This window comes from Bos indicus x Bos taurus, chromosome X (assembly GCF_003369695.1).
Source record: "Bos indicus x Bos taurus breed Angus x Brahman F1 hybrid chromosome X, Bos_hybrid_MaternalHap_v2.0, whole genome shotgun sequence".
Classification (NCBI taxonomy): Eukaryota; Metazoa; Chordata; class Mammalia; order Artiodactyla; family Bovidae; genus Bos; species Bos indicus x Bos taurus.
In genome coordinates, this window is record NC_040105.1 from 16,350,542 (window position 1) to 16,367,801 (window position 17,260).

General features: G+C 44.1%; 1 protein-coding gene across 1 annotated transcript; it reads right to left on the reverse strand.

Moving 5' to 3' along the window:
* Positions 1–463: 463 nt before the first annotated feature.
* On the reverse strand, positions 464–15,864 carry RS1 (retinoschisin 1). The gene is made up of 7 exons (XM_027534752.1): positions 15,837–15,864; positions 15,341–15,366; positions 14,657–14,762; positions 5,760–5,901; positions 3,407–3,602; positions 846–990; positions 464–522 (listed from the first exon to the last, which is right to left on the reverse strand). The coding sequence occupies exons 1-7, from the start codon at positions 15,862–15,864 to the stop codon at positions 464–466; spliced, it is 702 nt and encodes a 233-aa protein (XP_027390553.1).
* Positions 15,865–17,260: the final 1,396 nt, after the last annotated feature.

The following is a 17,260-nucleotide window of genomic DNA, read 5'->3' on the forward strand; positions in this document are numbered from 1 at the left end:
GTGTGTTCTGGTCATCTGGGTTTCCTAAATACAGGGAAATTTTGTTCCTTACATGTGTAGCCTGTCCCATGTTATTCAGTTAAATACTGACCACAGACTGGGATCATGTATCTGAGGGCATGCAGAGTGGAGCTGTCTGTAATGAGAGCTCTGAACCTCCCCTGCCACTGCGTGCAGTGTTGGGCATAGGAAGTGAAAGCTCAGAGCAGGGGAGACCTTCCTACCTCTGGGGTGTTTGGTCATGCAAAGCTATCACAAGACTGGGACACCAGCTCCCATCTACCAGACTCATCTGCGCCACCCAATCATCCCCAAACTCCATACCCAATGCTCTAGAGTCCTAAAAGACCATACTTTAATGAAAACTTAGGAGAAACCACAAGCTTGCTCCCCCTTTGTGTTCAGAGAGAGGCTTTATAAAACAGTATGTTCCTGTTTTGAGCATGGTAAAGAAAAAGAATTTTCAAATTATGAGGGCTGCTTTGCATTCCCCTGCAACTGCACCTTTCACTGCGTCGGAGACTAAAAACAAAAACAAACAAAAACAACACCCCCAGAGCAGCAAATTACTGCTGCTACTTAGGATTTCTGCATGAAAATTGTTTTTAGAGACATTTTCTTTATTCTTATTTTCTTTGACCCTGAATGGGGAATAAGTTCATTTTCATTTTCTCTCACTGAAATTGGAAACTATGCAAAAAAGATAGTATTCTCTGCCCAGCCCTGCGCTGAAAAGAGCCTGTAAAATCCAGCCCTGCTGGTCACAGTGATAAGTCAGCGTTCCCCCATGGGCCACTCTGCACCCTTCACCCACTGCAGGTATGAGCCGAGGCAACATCAGGTACACTTGCTGACGCACTCCAGCAGCTCCATCCGGATGGCAATGCGAACATGCCAGCCTAGCGGTATGAGCCGGATGAAGCGGGAGATGATGGGGGGCCGCAGCAGGTTCTGGACTGTGGAGGTTCGGTCCGAATTTCCATAGAAAACCTAAAGAGGAAGGAAATACTATCACCATCACAGCAGAGAGAAAAGGAAGACGTTTCCTGTCTGGATTTGGCTCCAACTTTTAACTATGGAAAATCTCAGTGCTTAAAAGGTAGAGAATTTGCTGATATCCTCCAAAATCTGACCTTGAGTGTTTGTCAGCACCTACATGCTCCAGGCATCAACAGAAATGAATTAATATTAGGTAACAACACATCCTCAGTCACACTAGCTGCTATTCAAATGCTTAGTACTGTATGTCATCCGTTGCTGCCATATTAGATACTGCAGATAACATTTCCTTCATTGCAGAAAGTTCTACTGGATGGTGCTGATAGAAAATGCCTCTTGGTTCATATCACCAATTTTGTGATTTAATCCTTTGCATTTTGACAAGAATTTTGAAAAGGACCACATTGCTTAAAAGAGGAACGTTCTCATGTTCCAAAGGTATCCACAGTGGGGCTCAAGTGAAAACTTGTGAACTGGCTCTGAAGTTGTGAGCCAAAGCTTAACTGTGTGTGTCTGCATTGATACAAATGGCAAGTACTTTTTAGACTTGGGAAAAAAAGTGTTTTTTAAAAAGAAAAAGACATAAAAACTAGAGAGAAGATTCTCAAAGTGGGAGAGCAGTGCCCAAAATAGAAAAAGGGGTTGCTTCCTGTTATGCAGTAGCTATAACATAGGACACAGTGGCTATTTGCCTATATTTTCAAAGAAACTTCTTTGCACTCTTTCCAGAGTCCTAAGTGCTCTGCCCCGTGACACTAGAACATTTCATTTCCTTCTGGGATTATCTCCTATAAAAAATTTGGCTGTCACATTGACCTCATCCATACACAAATCAAGAAGGACTTCAGCTGCCATGATCTTGACTGTATTTCTTCCCAGTAGCAACACCCCACACCCTCTTCTCCAAGCTGTTTGCTCTTGAACCTATTTAAGTCAGGAGCCTGGTGAAGAGGAAGGACGGAACAGGCCCACTCCACACAGCTGCCACAGTGGAGCACTTCTTTGCAAAGAACCATCAAGGCCTTCAGAAACTCAGCTTGAAAAAGAATTTGCGTATCTTTTTGAAAAGCCAACTAATAAGAACAAAAATGAAATACAATGTCCAAGTATGGAGGTGGTTTTTCCTATTGTGTTCAAACTCCTTGAAATCTCAACCTGTGAATGTTTTGCTGTACAAATTGTCATCAGAGAGTACAGAGCCTTCTGATGTTCAGCTACACATGTCTGCTTAACCTGATGAAATGTCTGAATTAGCTGGGGAGGCCTCAATCTCAGGCAAAAGGACAATTAACTTTTCCAAACAGCTGGTGAGTTTTTATTTCACTGCAGATAGCATTTTATATATATGTAAAATATTGACTATATATATGTGTGTATATATATATAGGGCTTCCCTGGTGGCTCAGCTGGTAAAGAATCCGCCTGTAATGCGGGAGGCCTGGGTTCGATCCCTGGGTTGAGAAGATCCTCTGGAGAAGGGAAAGGCTACCCACTCCAATATTCTGGTCTGGAGAACTCCATGGACTGTATAGTTCATGGAGTCGCAAAGAGTCAGACACAACTGAGCAACTTTCACTTTCATGTAGCTTCCCTGGTAGCTCAGACGGTAAAGCGTCTGCCTGCAATGTGGGAGACCTGGGTTCAATCCCTGGGTCGGGAAGATCCCCTGGAGAAGGAAATGGCAACCCACTCCAGTACTCTTGCCTGGAAAATTCCATGGATGGAGAAGCCTGGTAGGCTACAGTCCATGGGATTGCAAAGAGTCGGACATGACTGAGCAACTTCACTGATATATATATAATATATATAAACTAAAGAGCTTACTGTGTTCAGTCTGTGTTGAACAAGACTTGGGTCTCAGCCCTCAGAGATTAGTAGGATATAAAGTTTCTCAAAGGTTTAAGTGATTCTATTTCTTCTCAGCTAGAGTCCTTTTAACCATTTACATGGTTTAGTGGCTAACTTGTTGAGATTGTCTCAGTCAACAGTTAGGAGAAGCCATATCTATTGATACATAAAGGGACGAGGACCTAGCCGCATCAGTAGTAGATCAAGGAAACCCATGCAGTAGTGTTCAAGGTCCAATGAGTTTGGAAGCATCCAAATGACCAGTCTTGATTATTTAAGCATCTCTGCTGATGCGAGAATTCAGACAAAGATTTCTTTTGCACATATGATGGCACTCATTGGCAGACAAACTGTGCTAGGCATGAGGGGTACAAGAAAAGACACCTGTGTTGATATCGCTATCAGAGAGCAGATTGTGTGGTGGGGAGGAAGCATGGATGACTCACCATGCTGGGGGGGCAGAGTTCTGACAGAGCATGACGACAGAAACACAGGGATGGATGGGAGGGAAGTCCCAGAAGGGCTGTGTGGAAGGAGGTTTGGGGTAAGCCCGACATACCCGGTTGTTTCCGGTCTGGTCTTTATAGTAAATCCAGTTCAGACTCTCATCGGTCCTGTACTGCACACTGTACTTGGTCATCCACTCATCGATGTCACAGCGCCCCTGGGTGAGGATCCCCGAAATCACCTTGACCTCCTTCAGATCTATCTGTAACCACTGGCTGCTGTCCTGGAACTTGGAGAGCCAGGCACACCTGCGTGGACACAGCAAGTCACCAGGAGCCTTACCCCATGAGCCCCTCCGAAGAGCTGGGAGGCACTGTCTTTTGAGGGGACACCAGCACCTGCAGAGCACCCACAAAGGTCAGGCAGCCTGGGCTGCAATCTGTTAAGCACCCAGAGGCTTGTCCTCAAGAAATATCTGGCCTCTGATCCTTCTGTAGTTTCTCTCTCCCTGCACTTCCACCACCCAAGGAAGAATTGCCAGACTCAAATAATTTGTCAAAGAAATGCCTTCAAGTGTAGCTAAAATCATCTTTGGGGTGTGGTTGAGCATGTTTTTCTTCAAAACATGCAAATACATGGTCATTTCACCCACTGGCCCCCTTCCTTTTTCATTAGTTTCTCCTGATGTTATTTCTCCATAAGTTGTCTTTTTTCTCTTTAATTTCATCTCTTCATACCTTATCTGTGTCTCCTTCAGGTGCTGTCACCCACACCATGGTAGGAACTGTGTACAGAACATGAAACCAAGTGGCTCTGGAAGGCCTTCTCACAATTGTAAAGCAAACCAACCAATGAAGGAACTGATTTATGTTTTAGTTATATCCCTCATAATTTGTGGAAACCTATAGTTTCCCTTTGTGGTATGTGTGTGTGCACACATTGATTTAGCTTCTCAGGACTCTCAGCCCTTGGCTGCCTTCTCCTAATTCTGGACTTGCTCCTTGGGTGGCTCCTGAATTTTTAGGTCCATTCCAGACCTTTTCTAAATTCCAAATCCCAAGAATCAATTGCCAGCTATTCAACTTCTCCTGGATGCTATACAGCATCTCAAAACATGTCTAAAAAGAGCTCTTAATTATCCTAATCCCAGCCTCTCCTTCCAGTGTTCTTCTCTCTGAATGCTACCACTTCCTCTCTGTCACCTCAACCATCTAATCCATCTCTTGGGTCCATCTCCAAATGTTCCTCAAAGTCATTTCACTGCCACCATGCTAGCCCATGTCACCTTCAGTTCTTGCCTGGACAGCTGGCATAGCTTACTTAACTAGTCTCTCTGGATTCCTCTCCCCACCTCACCCCCAACCCATACTGCACATTAAACCGTTCTTCCCGTAAGAGCCAGAAATTTTTACTTAAAACATAAATCCGATTGTAATACTCCCCAACTTTAAATCTTTCTCTGGTAGAGTCTGCCGGTTATCTCCCCATATCCTCTACCCATCTTCCTTTAGTAATGGAACCCCTGAGATTTTTGCAAACGAGTGGCCACTCAGCTAAGATCACATTTCCCAGTCTCCTTTGCAGCTGGATGGGACCGTCTGAACAGATTCTGATCAATGAGATGTGGGCAGCAGTGGCCAGTAGGATTGTATATATATCCTTAAAGGAAAAGTGTCTGCACCGTGCTCTTCTCTCCCTACTGACTAGACTGTGGATATGGCAGTGGAAGCTAGAGCAGTCATCTTGGGCCCCAAGATGGAAACTTCTTATTAAGGAGGAGAGAACAAGGTAGAAAGAGTTTGGGTCCCTGATACCATCCAGCTGTCATAACAATTCTAGACTGCCTAATCACCTTCATGTTGATTAAGTCTCTGTATTTGGGGCCTGTTTGTTATAGCAGCACAAATCTGTATTCTAACTCATGCACATTCAGGGTTCTCCCAATATCCCTAAAATAAGGACCACAATCTTTAACATGACTTATAAGGCCCATACCATCTGACTGCTGCCTACCTCTCTGGCCTTATCTCATCGTCTAGGCACTTGAGGGATCTTCCCAACTCAGGGCCTTTGCATCTGCTGTGCCCTGTGCCTCTCTCCAACCTTCCCCCAACCTGGCCAACTGCAATTCTCAGGGCAAAGATTTTTTTCCTTAGAAAACCTTTCCTGGTGTTTCAAATCAAATAGGTCTTTCTTCATCTCCTCCACAGTGCTCCTCACACTTAGCAAATAGCCAGTTGTGTGACAGTGTGCTTAGAGTCCCCCCTCTAAACTGAGTGCTTCTCAAAGGCCAGGAGCTCATCCACCTTGTTCACTGCTATATCCATGGTCCTTGGCACATGGAAGGCACTTGGTCAATATTTGTTAAATAAATAAATGCATTCTATGTCATTCATTTATCACAGAGACATACTTTTTCAAATTACATGGAAAAAATAATCACCCAAGTTGCATGCCCTGCTTACCCAAAGCCTTGACTGTTAAGCCGGGCCTTGTTGGCAGTCCAGGAAGAATACCAGCCCACGTACTGCTCCACGTTGGAGCAGGTGATCTGGTCTGGTGTAACCTCTCCTGACTCGAAACCCAGGGGCTTATGGTATGGGCATTCTGGCAAAGGAAAAAACAAGGCACATTGAAACACACAGATCACATGGCAAGACTCAACAAACATGACATGATTGAAATAACAAATCAGACCCTCTCGTGAGGTGGAAGATGTTTTCCTTTGTCAGCACCATTCTCAGTGGATAGGACTGGGTCTTCATTCTTTTCACTGCTCTTGTGAGAAGAGAGTGAAGATGAAGTAAAGGGATTGTCATAGAGACTCACAACATTCATAAAAGCAGAGGGAAGTAGCTCTATGGCAACCTCTTGGATAGGGGGGAATTTTGAGAAATACTTCACCTCCTCCACAAACTCAGAGACCTAAAAACTAAGAGATTTGTAGCAAAATATCATACTTAAATGCCATACTCTCTATTTTCCTTATTAATACTGGTTAGCCATCCCACATGATGACATCAGAGTCCCTAATTGTCCTCAGGCAGCATATGATGCCAATTATAGGAACAAAACAATGGTGAGAGGCAAGAAGGGCAATTATATATTAAGACTGACTTCCTACTTGTAAATTGCAGTTTTCTCACTAGTCTAATGAAATTCTAATGAAAAAAGGAGAGGGGAATGAAATGCGCCTAAGTGACTGTTGAATAGGAACATTTGAAAGGAACTGCTTTTTCCAAATAAGACTAGACGAAGCTGGTGCTTGTATATGAATTTTCTGCTGCTTCTCATGTATTTCCTCTTATATTTAGCATTGAGTTACCTGGTCAGAGACTGCCAATTGCCAACCAAGCATCTATTCTCCCTTTCTTTTTGACTAAAATACCCTAATTTTGTTGGGTGCAGCAATGTAGCGAGCTGTATATGTATATATATGTATGTATTTCCCGGTCACCTTTGCAGTTAGAATTGACCATATGACACAGTTTCTGACCCATGAGATAGGAGAAGATATCTGTTGGTGATTGCGAATCAAATTTTGCTTGCCCCCTCTTTCTTCCTTGCCTAAAAGAAAGATCCGATGGCTGGTACAACAGTAGCCATCTTGCACAATGATGGTAAGGCCAAGAGAACTGAAGAGACCTCAGCCCTGATATCCTTAAGCTATTCCTTACCCCTAGTTTTTTACCATGTGAGTCAAAGCAAAACTATTTCAATAAGCCACTATTTAGGGGGTCTCTTATTTATAAACAAACCCAGATTCTAGCTAAATTTCTTTAGAAAACAAGCAATAAATTTAGGCAGATACATTCTCCTAGTTTTCCAGTTGTGAATGATAAACTTCAAGTAAGGCAGATCAAATTACTTTCTCACCATGTGTAAATGTAAGTTCAGATTAAAAAGCCGAGTGTATTTACTAAGGCATTGTCACCTTCAACGGTAAAATGAGTGCTTATGTCTTTGTAGCAGATAATTTTCAAGCATCAGTAAAATTGAATGAGGCTTATAAAAGCTTGAATGACATCCTGAGGCTCTGGAATGCCTGTAGGGATAGTCCTGCCCTGCCTCAGATGCTGAAGACAAAAGGACAGCTTCGGGCCTCTGGCCAAGGTGGCTTAACTGCCTTGCTACCCAGTGCACTGAAGGAATAGGGCCAACTCCCACCAGTGGCTGCAGCTTAGTGGAGCTGGGGGTCCGAGGACAGCATTTGTAGTTTATCAAGTACTCGAAGCTTTGGGTGGCCTATTAATGTCAAGAGAGAGAGAATAGGAGTGCTTTCTGGGCCACTCTATTATGCCTTATGTGGTCAGATCATCAGAGGGGCTTGTTAAGAATGCCGGTTCCAGGATTCCACCCCCAGAGCCGCCGCATTTTTAATGAACACACTTTGAAAGCACACTTTGAAAACCTTGGTTTGCCAGGAAGGTGTTTTGTTGGCTGGAGGATTCAGGGGGCCTGCTCTCTGTGGCCTTGGGGGTTCATCCACCTCCTCACCTCCCCCTCTGACCTGGAAAATGAGCCCAGCCACCAGAAGGAGGGACAAGGCCCCCAGCATCAGAAAGCTAGGTTTCAGTTGTAAACCACTTAAATTCTAACCATGGATGTCCCTGGGGCTCCTCCATCCTGAACCTCCCTTTTCTTACTCTGGGGCCACCAGCTCAGAGGGAAGAGGCAGAGGGAAAGGAAAAGCCATGGCCACCTCTCCTGATTGCTTTATTCTTGCCATTTGGCTCTTTCTCTATTTTCCCCCTCACATCTCTTTTGCCATCTCTTCCCAAGTAGCCCATCTAACAGTTAGTTACACTGCAGCGACCTGGCCAATGGCAATGTCCTTGGTGGCCTGTGAGGGCTTGTCCCGACATGGATCTTGCCCATACTCTCCAGGGCAGATGATGAGCTCACCATCCCCATGGCTTCAGCTGGTGTCTGAAAGCCAAAGAGTGACTCCCAGGCCCCAAGCTCCATTCCACTGCCTCCTGGATATTTTCTAGGTGAACAGTTCCATCTGGGTGACCTAAAGATGCTTCACACTCATCTATCCAAAACTAAGTCCTTCAGCATCCAAGCCCCAAGCCTGCCCCTGTCCAGTGCTCCATGACTCTGGCATTGGCGCCTCCAGCTACGAATCTGCTAACCCAAAAACCCCAGTGTTTGGGCCCAAGGCACAAAGTAGAGACTGTGATGGGTCTCAACCAGGACATCACCTGGAAAGTTCAAAAGTGCTGGTGTTCAGGCCATACCACCAGCGATTCTGATGTCCTTGCTCTGGGGCAGGACCTGGGCATGGGGTAAAGCTGCAGGTGATTTTAATGGGCAGCCAAGCTCAAGAATGCCACTTAAAGCCAGTTCAACCTAGGATGGGATCCCACTCTCCCTTCAGTGAGCTTAGGCAAGCTGCTCAACCTCTCTGGGTCTGTTTCCTCATCTGTGAAATGGGTACAACAGTCGTCCCTGCCTCCATAAAGTTGATTTGGGATTGTTTAAAACAGTGTAGAGTGTAGAGCCTCTATTGCCTGGCCAAAAATAATCAGCTAGTGCTGGTGTAGTGTGAATTTGTGAGAGTATATTAATGTCTTGAGTTGTATATATATATATATTTTTTTTATGGTGAAAACTCACCAGGGGAAATAATCTAGCACCTCTCTACCCCCGTCATCCTCCCTATATCTGTCTGAGAAGGTCAGCTTCCTATTTCTAAAGGTTTGGACTCTCCTTGCCTCACAAAGGAGTAAGATGTTTACAAGTGCATGCATGTGATTTGAGACAGGAGAGGCCTATTGACAGCCTAGCATCCCTCAGGCTCATGGATTCGGAAGGTCCAGGCCTCAGCAGGAATGAGGTGACTCTCCCAGATGAGGTGGCTGGAGGCTTTGGGCTTTGAGCCTTGCTGGGGCCTGGGAGAACTCGTGATAGGGGCCTGAGCACCTCTGAGAGAGTCTTGGGAAAATCCCCCGGGATTAAGCTTGGTTCAGAATGAGAAGGGCCACCAACAAGGTGTCTGCCCTCCTGTGAGGGCCAGTCAGGCAGAGAGCTGCCCCCAGTCAGCCCTGGCAGGCCCCCAAGGGGCAGGGGGCAGGGGAGTATAGTCCAAGGGGGAGAAGCAGGACCTTCGACAATCCTGTCTTTAGACTCTTCACAGCCCATGATAAAAGAGGAGTCAAACCAGAGTTATCTAAAAATTGGAAAAATAGAAAATGTAACATTTCTCCTGCTCTTTGTGCCCTGGAATGAAGGGCAGTCCACTCACATTCTTACTGTTTTCCCTGGCTCCTCCTTTCCCCTTCACCTGGCCACCTCTTCTCATCCTTTGGCTCTCTTCCCACTTCCCCTGCCCACCCTGAGCCGGTAGGGACTCCAGATGCTGCCTCCAGCTCCCCCGGTCTGTCTAGCTCACCATTCTATCTTGAGCTGAGCAGAATGCCTGTGTGTGCTAGGCACTCAATAGATATTGATTGGATGTATGAATGGAGGGATAAACAAACTTCATCACCTCATCTTGGGTGGCCACTGGGGATACGCAGAGATAATGGCAGGAAGAGGAAGCAGGGAGTTCAGGAAGGTAGTGGGAGTTGACTGGCCCAGAGAATTCCCCATTGGTCTCATCAAAAACTGTCAATTGAGTCTAAACTAGTATTAAACAACATAAACAATGCTGCTAGAGGAATTAAAGCGATCCACTTCACACACACACAGAATATGTCTGTCCCAAGCTTTCTGCTCAGTGGAGGTTACTATAAGCTATTAAGCCTTTTTGTGCACTCATTTTACTCTTATGGAAAAACCTGCATCTTCTGTGGCACAACTGTCTCTTGTGATCATTAGATGGGTAAAGGCATCATCATGCTGCTGCTGCTGCTGCTAAGTCGCTTCAGTCGTGTCCGACTCTGTGCGACCCCAAAGACGGCAGCCCACCAGGCTTCCCCGTCCCTGGGATTCTCCAGGCAAGAACACTGGAGTGGGTTGCCATTTCCTCCTCCAATGCATTAAAGTGAAAAGTGAAAGTGAAGTCGCTCAGTCGTGTCCGACTCTATCGACCCCATGGACTGCAGCCTACCAGGCTCCTCCATCCATGGGATTTTCCAGGCAAAAGTACTGGAGTGGGGTGCCATTGCCTTCTCCGAGGCATCATCGTCAGATCAGATCAGATCAGGTCAGATCAGTCGCTCAGTTGTGTCCGACTCTTTGCGACCCCATGAATCGCAGCACGCCAGGCCTCCCTGTCCATCACCAACTCCCGGAGTTCACTCAGACTCACGTCCATCGAGTCAGTGATGCCATCCAGCCATCTCATCCTCTGTCATCCCCTTCTCCTCCAGCCCCCAATCCCTCCCAGCATCAGAGTCTTTTCCAATGAGTCAACTCTTCGCATGAGGTGGCCAAAGTACTGGAGTTTCAGCTTTAGCATCATTCCTTCCAAAGAAATCCCAGGGCTGATCTTCTTCAAAATGGACTGATTGGATCTCCTTGCAGTCCAAGGGACTCTCAAGAGTCTTCTCCAACACCACAGTTCAAAAGCATCAATTCTTCGGTGCTCAGCCTTCTTCACAGTCCAACTCTCATATCCATACATGACCACAGGAAAAACCATAGCCTTGACTAGACGGACCTTTGTTGGCAAAGTAATGTCTCTGCTTTTGAATATGCTATCTAGGTTGGTCATAACTTTCCTTCCAAGGAGTAAGCGTCTTTTAATTTCATGGCTGCAGTCACCATCTGCAGTGATTTTGGAGCCCAGAAAAACGAAGTCTGACACTGCTTCCCCATCTATTTCCCATGAAGTGATGGGACCGGATGCCATGATCTTCGTTTTCTGAATGTTGAGCTTTAAGCCAACTTTTTTACTCTCCACTTTCACTTTCATCAAGAGGCTTTTCAGTTCCTCTTCACTTTCTGCCATAAGGATGGTGTCATCTGCATATCTGAGGTTATTGATATTTCTCCTGGCAATCTTGATTCCAGCTTGTGTTTCTTCCAGTCCAGCATTTCTCATGATGCACTCTGCATATAAGTTAAATAAACGGGGTGACAATATACAGCCTTGACGTACTCCTTTTCCTATTTGGAACCAGTCTGTTGTTCCATGTCCAGTTCTAACTGTTGCTTCCTGACCTGCATACAAATTTCTCAAGAGGCAGATCAGGTGGTCTGGTATTCCCATCTCTTTCAGAATTTTCCACAGTTTATCGTGATCCACACAGTCAAAGGCTTTGGCATAGTCAATAAAGCAGAAATAGATGTTTTTCTGGAACTCTCTTGCTTTTTCCATGATCCAGCGGATGTTGACAATTTGATTTCTGGTTCCTCTGCCTTTTCTAAAACCAGCTTGAACATCAGGAAGTTCACGGTTCACATATTGCTGAAGCCTGGCTTGGAGAATTTTGAGCATTACTTTACTAGCGTGTGAGATGAGTGCAATTGTGTGGTAGTTTGAGCATTCTTTGGCATTGCCTTTCTTTGGGATTGGAATGAAAACTGACCTTTTCCAGTCCTGTGGCCACTGCTGAGTTTTCCAAATTTGCTGGCATATTGAGTGCAGCGCTTTCACAGCATCATCTTTCAGGATTTGGAATAGCTCAACTTGAATTCTATCACCTCCACTAGCGTTGTTTGTAGTGATGCTTTCTAAGGCCCACTTGACTTCACATTCCAGGATGTCTGGCTCTAGGCATCATCATATGTACTGCTAAATCGGGCTATGCACGCTTAACATACTAGCCTTTCTTACTCAGTGTATAATTTTTCCATATGTAGACATATGAAAGTCAGACATGGAGAATATTAACATAAAGGAACACAAAGAGAGTTCAGGGCCATTTTTGACAAAAGACATGTGACTATTATTATGCACATGTGTTAGACTTGAATCTGTATGATGATGTAGTGGAATACAGAATAATGTTTATAAAAGAATAGAGTATAAACTTGAATATAATATGGAAATATAAAGTATTGAGTCATTGGATGTCTTATACTTTGATACCTTCCCTACCTTATTCCCCCCCTCTCAGAGTGACGAGGTAATCTTGGCTCAACATTGAAAAAGACAGACCTTTTACTATAAGAGCATTAGGCTGAAGATTAATAGGCCATAATGCAGCCAGTTGGTCACCTTCTGCTCTGTGGGTAGGGCCCCCTGGCAGTAACAGACAGTGTGCACCTGCCAGCACCTCCTGGCAGCTCTGAATGACCCTCCTGTCCTGTGCTTTCTAGGCTGTCCTTCCCTCATAAGGCAGACTCTGGTGGAAGCACTCAATCTCAGGATCCAGAAAGACCAGGCCACGTTCTTGATGTTCTAATGAGGATCTGAGGCACTGATGGGCAAGTGAATTCTGGAAAATTGTGGCCAGTCCTGCTGTCCCAAATCATCTCTTTTGTGGAAAAGCCAACTTACATAAATGAATCAACCATGTAACACTAAGATTGCATTTTTTTTTCTTTCCAGGGAATATCTGTATTGCTAAAATAAAAACAAAAACCCCAGTGGGGCAAGGAAAACACTTAAGCTAAAAGAATTTCTGATTTCAGAACTTCAAGTTCATGGCAGCTGTGTAGTGGAGAGGGCCTGAACCACCCAGGCCATCTTCATGTTCCTCAGATACACAGCCCTCCTCAGCTGCACAGTTGATGGGGTCAGTGAAACTAATCCATATAAATAATCTCTTCTCAATTTCTTCTTAGAAAGAGCTTCCTTGGACTGGAATTCCAGGAGGACTCCTGTCTCTAGTGAAGAGAACATTTGTTTCCACTAAAGGGTAAACTCCTTCAGGGTAGAGACAGTGGTTCATTTTTTATCTTCCCATCAGCACATAACAGGCACATGATGACAGAGGGTGGAATTGAATTCTAAATGGATTTATTAAGGAGATTGCCTCAGTCTTGACTGGGCAGATCACCCCAGCACAGAAGGGCTGCAGGAGCTCAGTGGGATGTCCTTCCCAAGGGAGAAGCCCCTGAACTCATCAGCACTTACTGCTTTCCTGGCTACCGGGCCCCCACTGTTTCCTTCAAGGAGACTTCCTTCAGAAACCAATTCCTACCCCTTTAGTAAATAGGAAAGCAGGCAGTAAAAGCCTTTGTAGATCCCCTTTCCCCACAACTTGCTATTTTAATGCAAATTTAATGAAATAATGCAGAGAAACTCACTTACTGCACACTAAACCTCTCTCCTGGAGCTATTATTAGGCGATTATGTAAAGTGAATGACACCGCAGGGCTCCAGCATAACTCTGGAAAGGGGTGGCAAGGACAGTTTCAGCTAAAGAGACTAAGAGACTTGGAGCTGTGGTAAATACTGAGCCTGGCAAAAGTTTGCTAGGCCACTTGAAAGTCAGAATGTGAGCTCTTAGGAGGCAGGAAGAAAAGGAGCTACAGTTTGCCAGGTCCAGGACAAGACACTTTAATGCCTCATCCATTTTATTCCTCAGAAATACTCCTTAGAGCAGGTTCCACACACTTTGGCCCGTGGGCCAAATGTGGCTCCGTGCCTGTTTTTATAAATAAAGTTTTATTGGAGCACAGCCATGCTCATGTATTTACATACTGTCTATGGCTGCTTTCTATTTGAGGTGTCAAGGCCCTGCAGTGCTCAGAGCCACAAATAATTACCCCCGGGTCCTTTACAGACAACGTTTTCTGGCCCCTGCCTTAGAGGAAGGCATTCATATTAGTCAGCAGAGGCTGCAGAAAAAATTGTCACAGAAATTTCAAAGGCTTAACACAACAAACTGATTTTTCACTTAGGTGAGGTCAGCAGGAGGTTCTGCTACATTTAACCTTCCTGGCTCCCAGATGAAAGGAGAAACCACTTTATCCAGCAGGGAAATGGACCCCATTTCAGAAGAGACACGGCTTCCTTCAGCTGGAACTGCTCCTGTGAGGCCACCTGACTGTGAAGGGGCTGAGAATGTGAGGCACATGGTGGTTTGGTGAGCAGTAAGTGTCCGGGCATAGTAGTATCACCTCCATTTGACAGAGAAAGGCCAGAGTGGAGTCCCAGAGTTAAGCAGTGATGCAGCCAAGATTCCAACCCTGGTATTTCTGGCTCAGAAGCCTGTGCTCTTCTCAAAATTGCCATTAGTTTATTTTAGATAAATTATGTTATCTCTTTCAGTGAAATTTAGGTCCCATCTTACCATCTCACAGAGGTCAAGCAGAGATCCAGCAAACTGTTCTGAACAATGATAGCAGTGCCATTTGTTGAAGCAGTGGCCACTGAAATTTGCAGTTTAAAGACCAACTGGTGAAAACCCGACTGTGGCATTCAGGGATTTAATTCATCAAAGTTGAAAGAAAGAAGAGAAACAGGGTGTTCCCAAGGACACCCTACGGATCTGGTGCCCCAAAGAGAGGAGACACTCACCCGGTATGCAGTCCAAGGGGGTGGGACCTGCAGACCACAGGGCATTGGCACCTCCTTGGCAATCGCACTTGCACGCTTTGTGGTACCAGGGATCTTCACCCTCATCCTGTGGGAAGTCAGGGGGCAGGGACTTCAGAAAAGTCATAGTCAAAGGCAACTGTGGTCAGAACTACTGGAAAAGCTTGCATTCACAAACCTCACTCATTCAGTTCCTATTGTATAGGGCAGCTCTCACTCTACAGCAGTGCAACTGACTTATGAACCCAGTTTAACACAGTCACCGCTCATCTTTGAGTCTAAATAGACAAATGTTTGTCACTGTGGATGACCAGCTAAAAACTTCACAGACACACCTATGTACAGAGCCATGTCCACCCCATTGTAGTGAGCTTCCAGTCAGGCTCCTCGCATCTCCTAGAGGTCCCTTCTGGGGATCCAATTTTAAAAGGGACTGAATTCAAGATTCTGCCATCTGACTTAAGACCTGGTCCACTTGCATTATCTCATTTATCTGAATCAGTCTTGGACTTTGTGCAGATAAAACATGCTATTTCCACCACCAGAAAAAAATATATGTTTAAAAATACATTTTTAAAGAAGTGGTAATCCTATACATTGTTTTTGGCTACAAAAATCTTCAAAAACAGTATCTGTATGAATTCCAGCCTTCTTACTGTAACATACCTCAGTAGATGATAATCCCAGTGTGGCTGAGCAAAAGGACAAGAGAGGAAAAATCAAGTTAAAACAAGAAAGAAAAATTCAACAAATGACTCATTACACGGAAAAGCAAAGTGATAATAGTCACATAAGAAGTTAACAAGACCCCTTCTGGAAGAAGTCAAAGTGAGTAAATATGTGCCTGGAAAAACATCCACGGAGGCTTAGAAACTAGGGACAGTAAAATAGAAAGACAAAGATGATGGTAATTATCTTGTTCATTATAGAATTTTGGAAAAATACATTAATGTTACAAATAGGAAAAAAGGCACCTCTCTCTCTACACACACACACACATATAAATATACCACCAAATGTAACACTATTAACATTTTACTGTAAATTTCTTCTCTTTTCTTTCATATTTTAAGAACATATTTGAGAACCTATCTAAACAATGTTTTAAGTTTATGACATTCTTATTCCATTTAACATTGTCAGTGAGAGTTTTTCCCTTTACTTGTTAACTCCTTATCATTCATCATCATGGTTCCCAGTGTCTGCCCAATGTGCTATTAAAGAGTTGATTCCTAGACCCCCTTGTGACATAATTAGGTGATTTAGAATTAGGACATCATTTTTTTAAAGTTTTTTTAGGTTTGTTTATTATCTACAAGAAATATCAAACCATAGTCAAAGTATAAATACCATATAAATGATGTGGAAAAATTGAAAATCTGCAAAATTTAACAAAATACTAACATTTAACCTATCTCTATAGAAGTATGAATAAATAGAGTGAATGCATAATTTAATAGGAAAAGAGTTTGTCTGTGTTAGCATAAGCGGATCACTTAAACCTGCACTGTCCATTGCGGTAGTCACTAGTCTCATGTGGCTATTTGAATTTAAATTCATTAATAAAATTAAAAATTCAATTCCTCAGTCATACCAGCCAAATTTCAAGTGTTTGCTGGCCACGTGACATAGTGGCTCCTGTACTGGGCAGCACAGATATATAACATTTCTGTCATCACCCAAGGTTCCATTAGACAGTGCTAGTTTACTGCACCAAAGCTCCATTTTCCATTTTCAACGAAACAAATTCCTTTATTTCTTTTCTGATTATAAAAGCAACACATACCTATTATAAAAATCTCAAACAAAACCCAAGTATAGGTAGTAGATATAAAAGTCCTTCCTTAACCACTTTCCTGTCTAAAAATTGAATCTGATGCCCACCAAAAACTTTCAGATTGTGAGAGTAAAGGAGTGGTCTCATCATTTTCATTAGAATTATAAAGCTAGTTTGTTTGTTTTTTTTTTTTTTCAAATTGTGCCTTTCTTTAATAATATGTATCCTTCCACACACCACTTTTTTGTGTCCACTGTGAGCCTGGCTCTGCTCCAGGGCCTGTGCTTTCTGAAATGGAAGCCTTGCTCTCTGCCCACAAGGGGCCTGAGGACCCAGGAGAAGACAGATCACTGGACTGCGCACATGGTGAGTCCCCTGCTGGGTTATGCATAGGCTGTAAGGGTAGTCGAGGGGGCATATCTTTCAGCCTGAGCAAATTCAGCACTACCTCTCAGCTATGGTCAACAAACTGCTGTCTCTCCTGGGCCTTATCCATTGATGATTCATTCCTAGAGACTCATTGGTCCACCTGCTATGGGCAGAATTGACCCTCTCAGGTAGCAATGTAACACTAGGGAGTATTATCTTGTTAGGAGTGCAAACTCTGAGCTGGCAAAGGAAGTTGCCAAGGGCTTCTTTTTTTTTTTTTTAATTGGGGTATAGTTGATTTACAGTGTTGTCTTAGTTTCTGCTGTACAGATAAGTGAATCAGTTATACATATACATCTATCCACTCTTTTTTAAGATTATTTTTCCATATAGACCATTGCAGAGTATTGAGTAGAGTTCCCTGTGCAATATAATATATG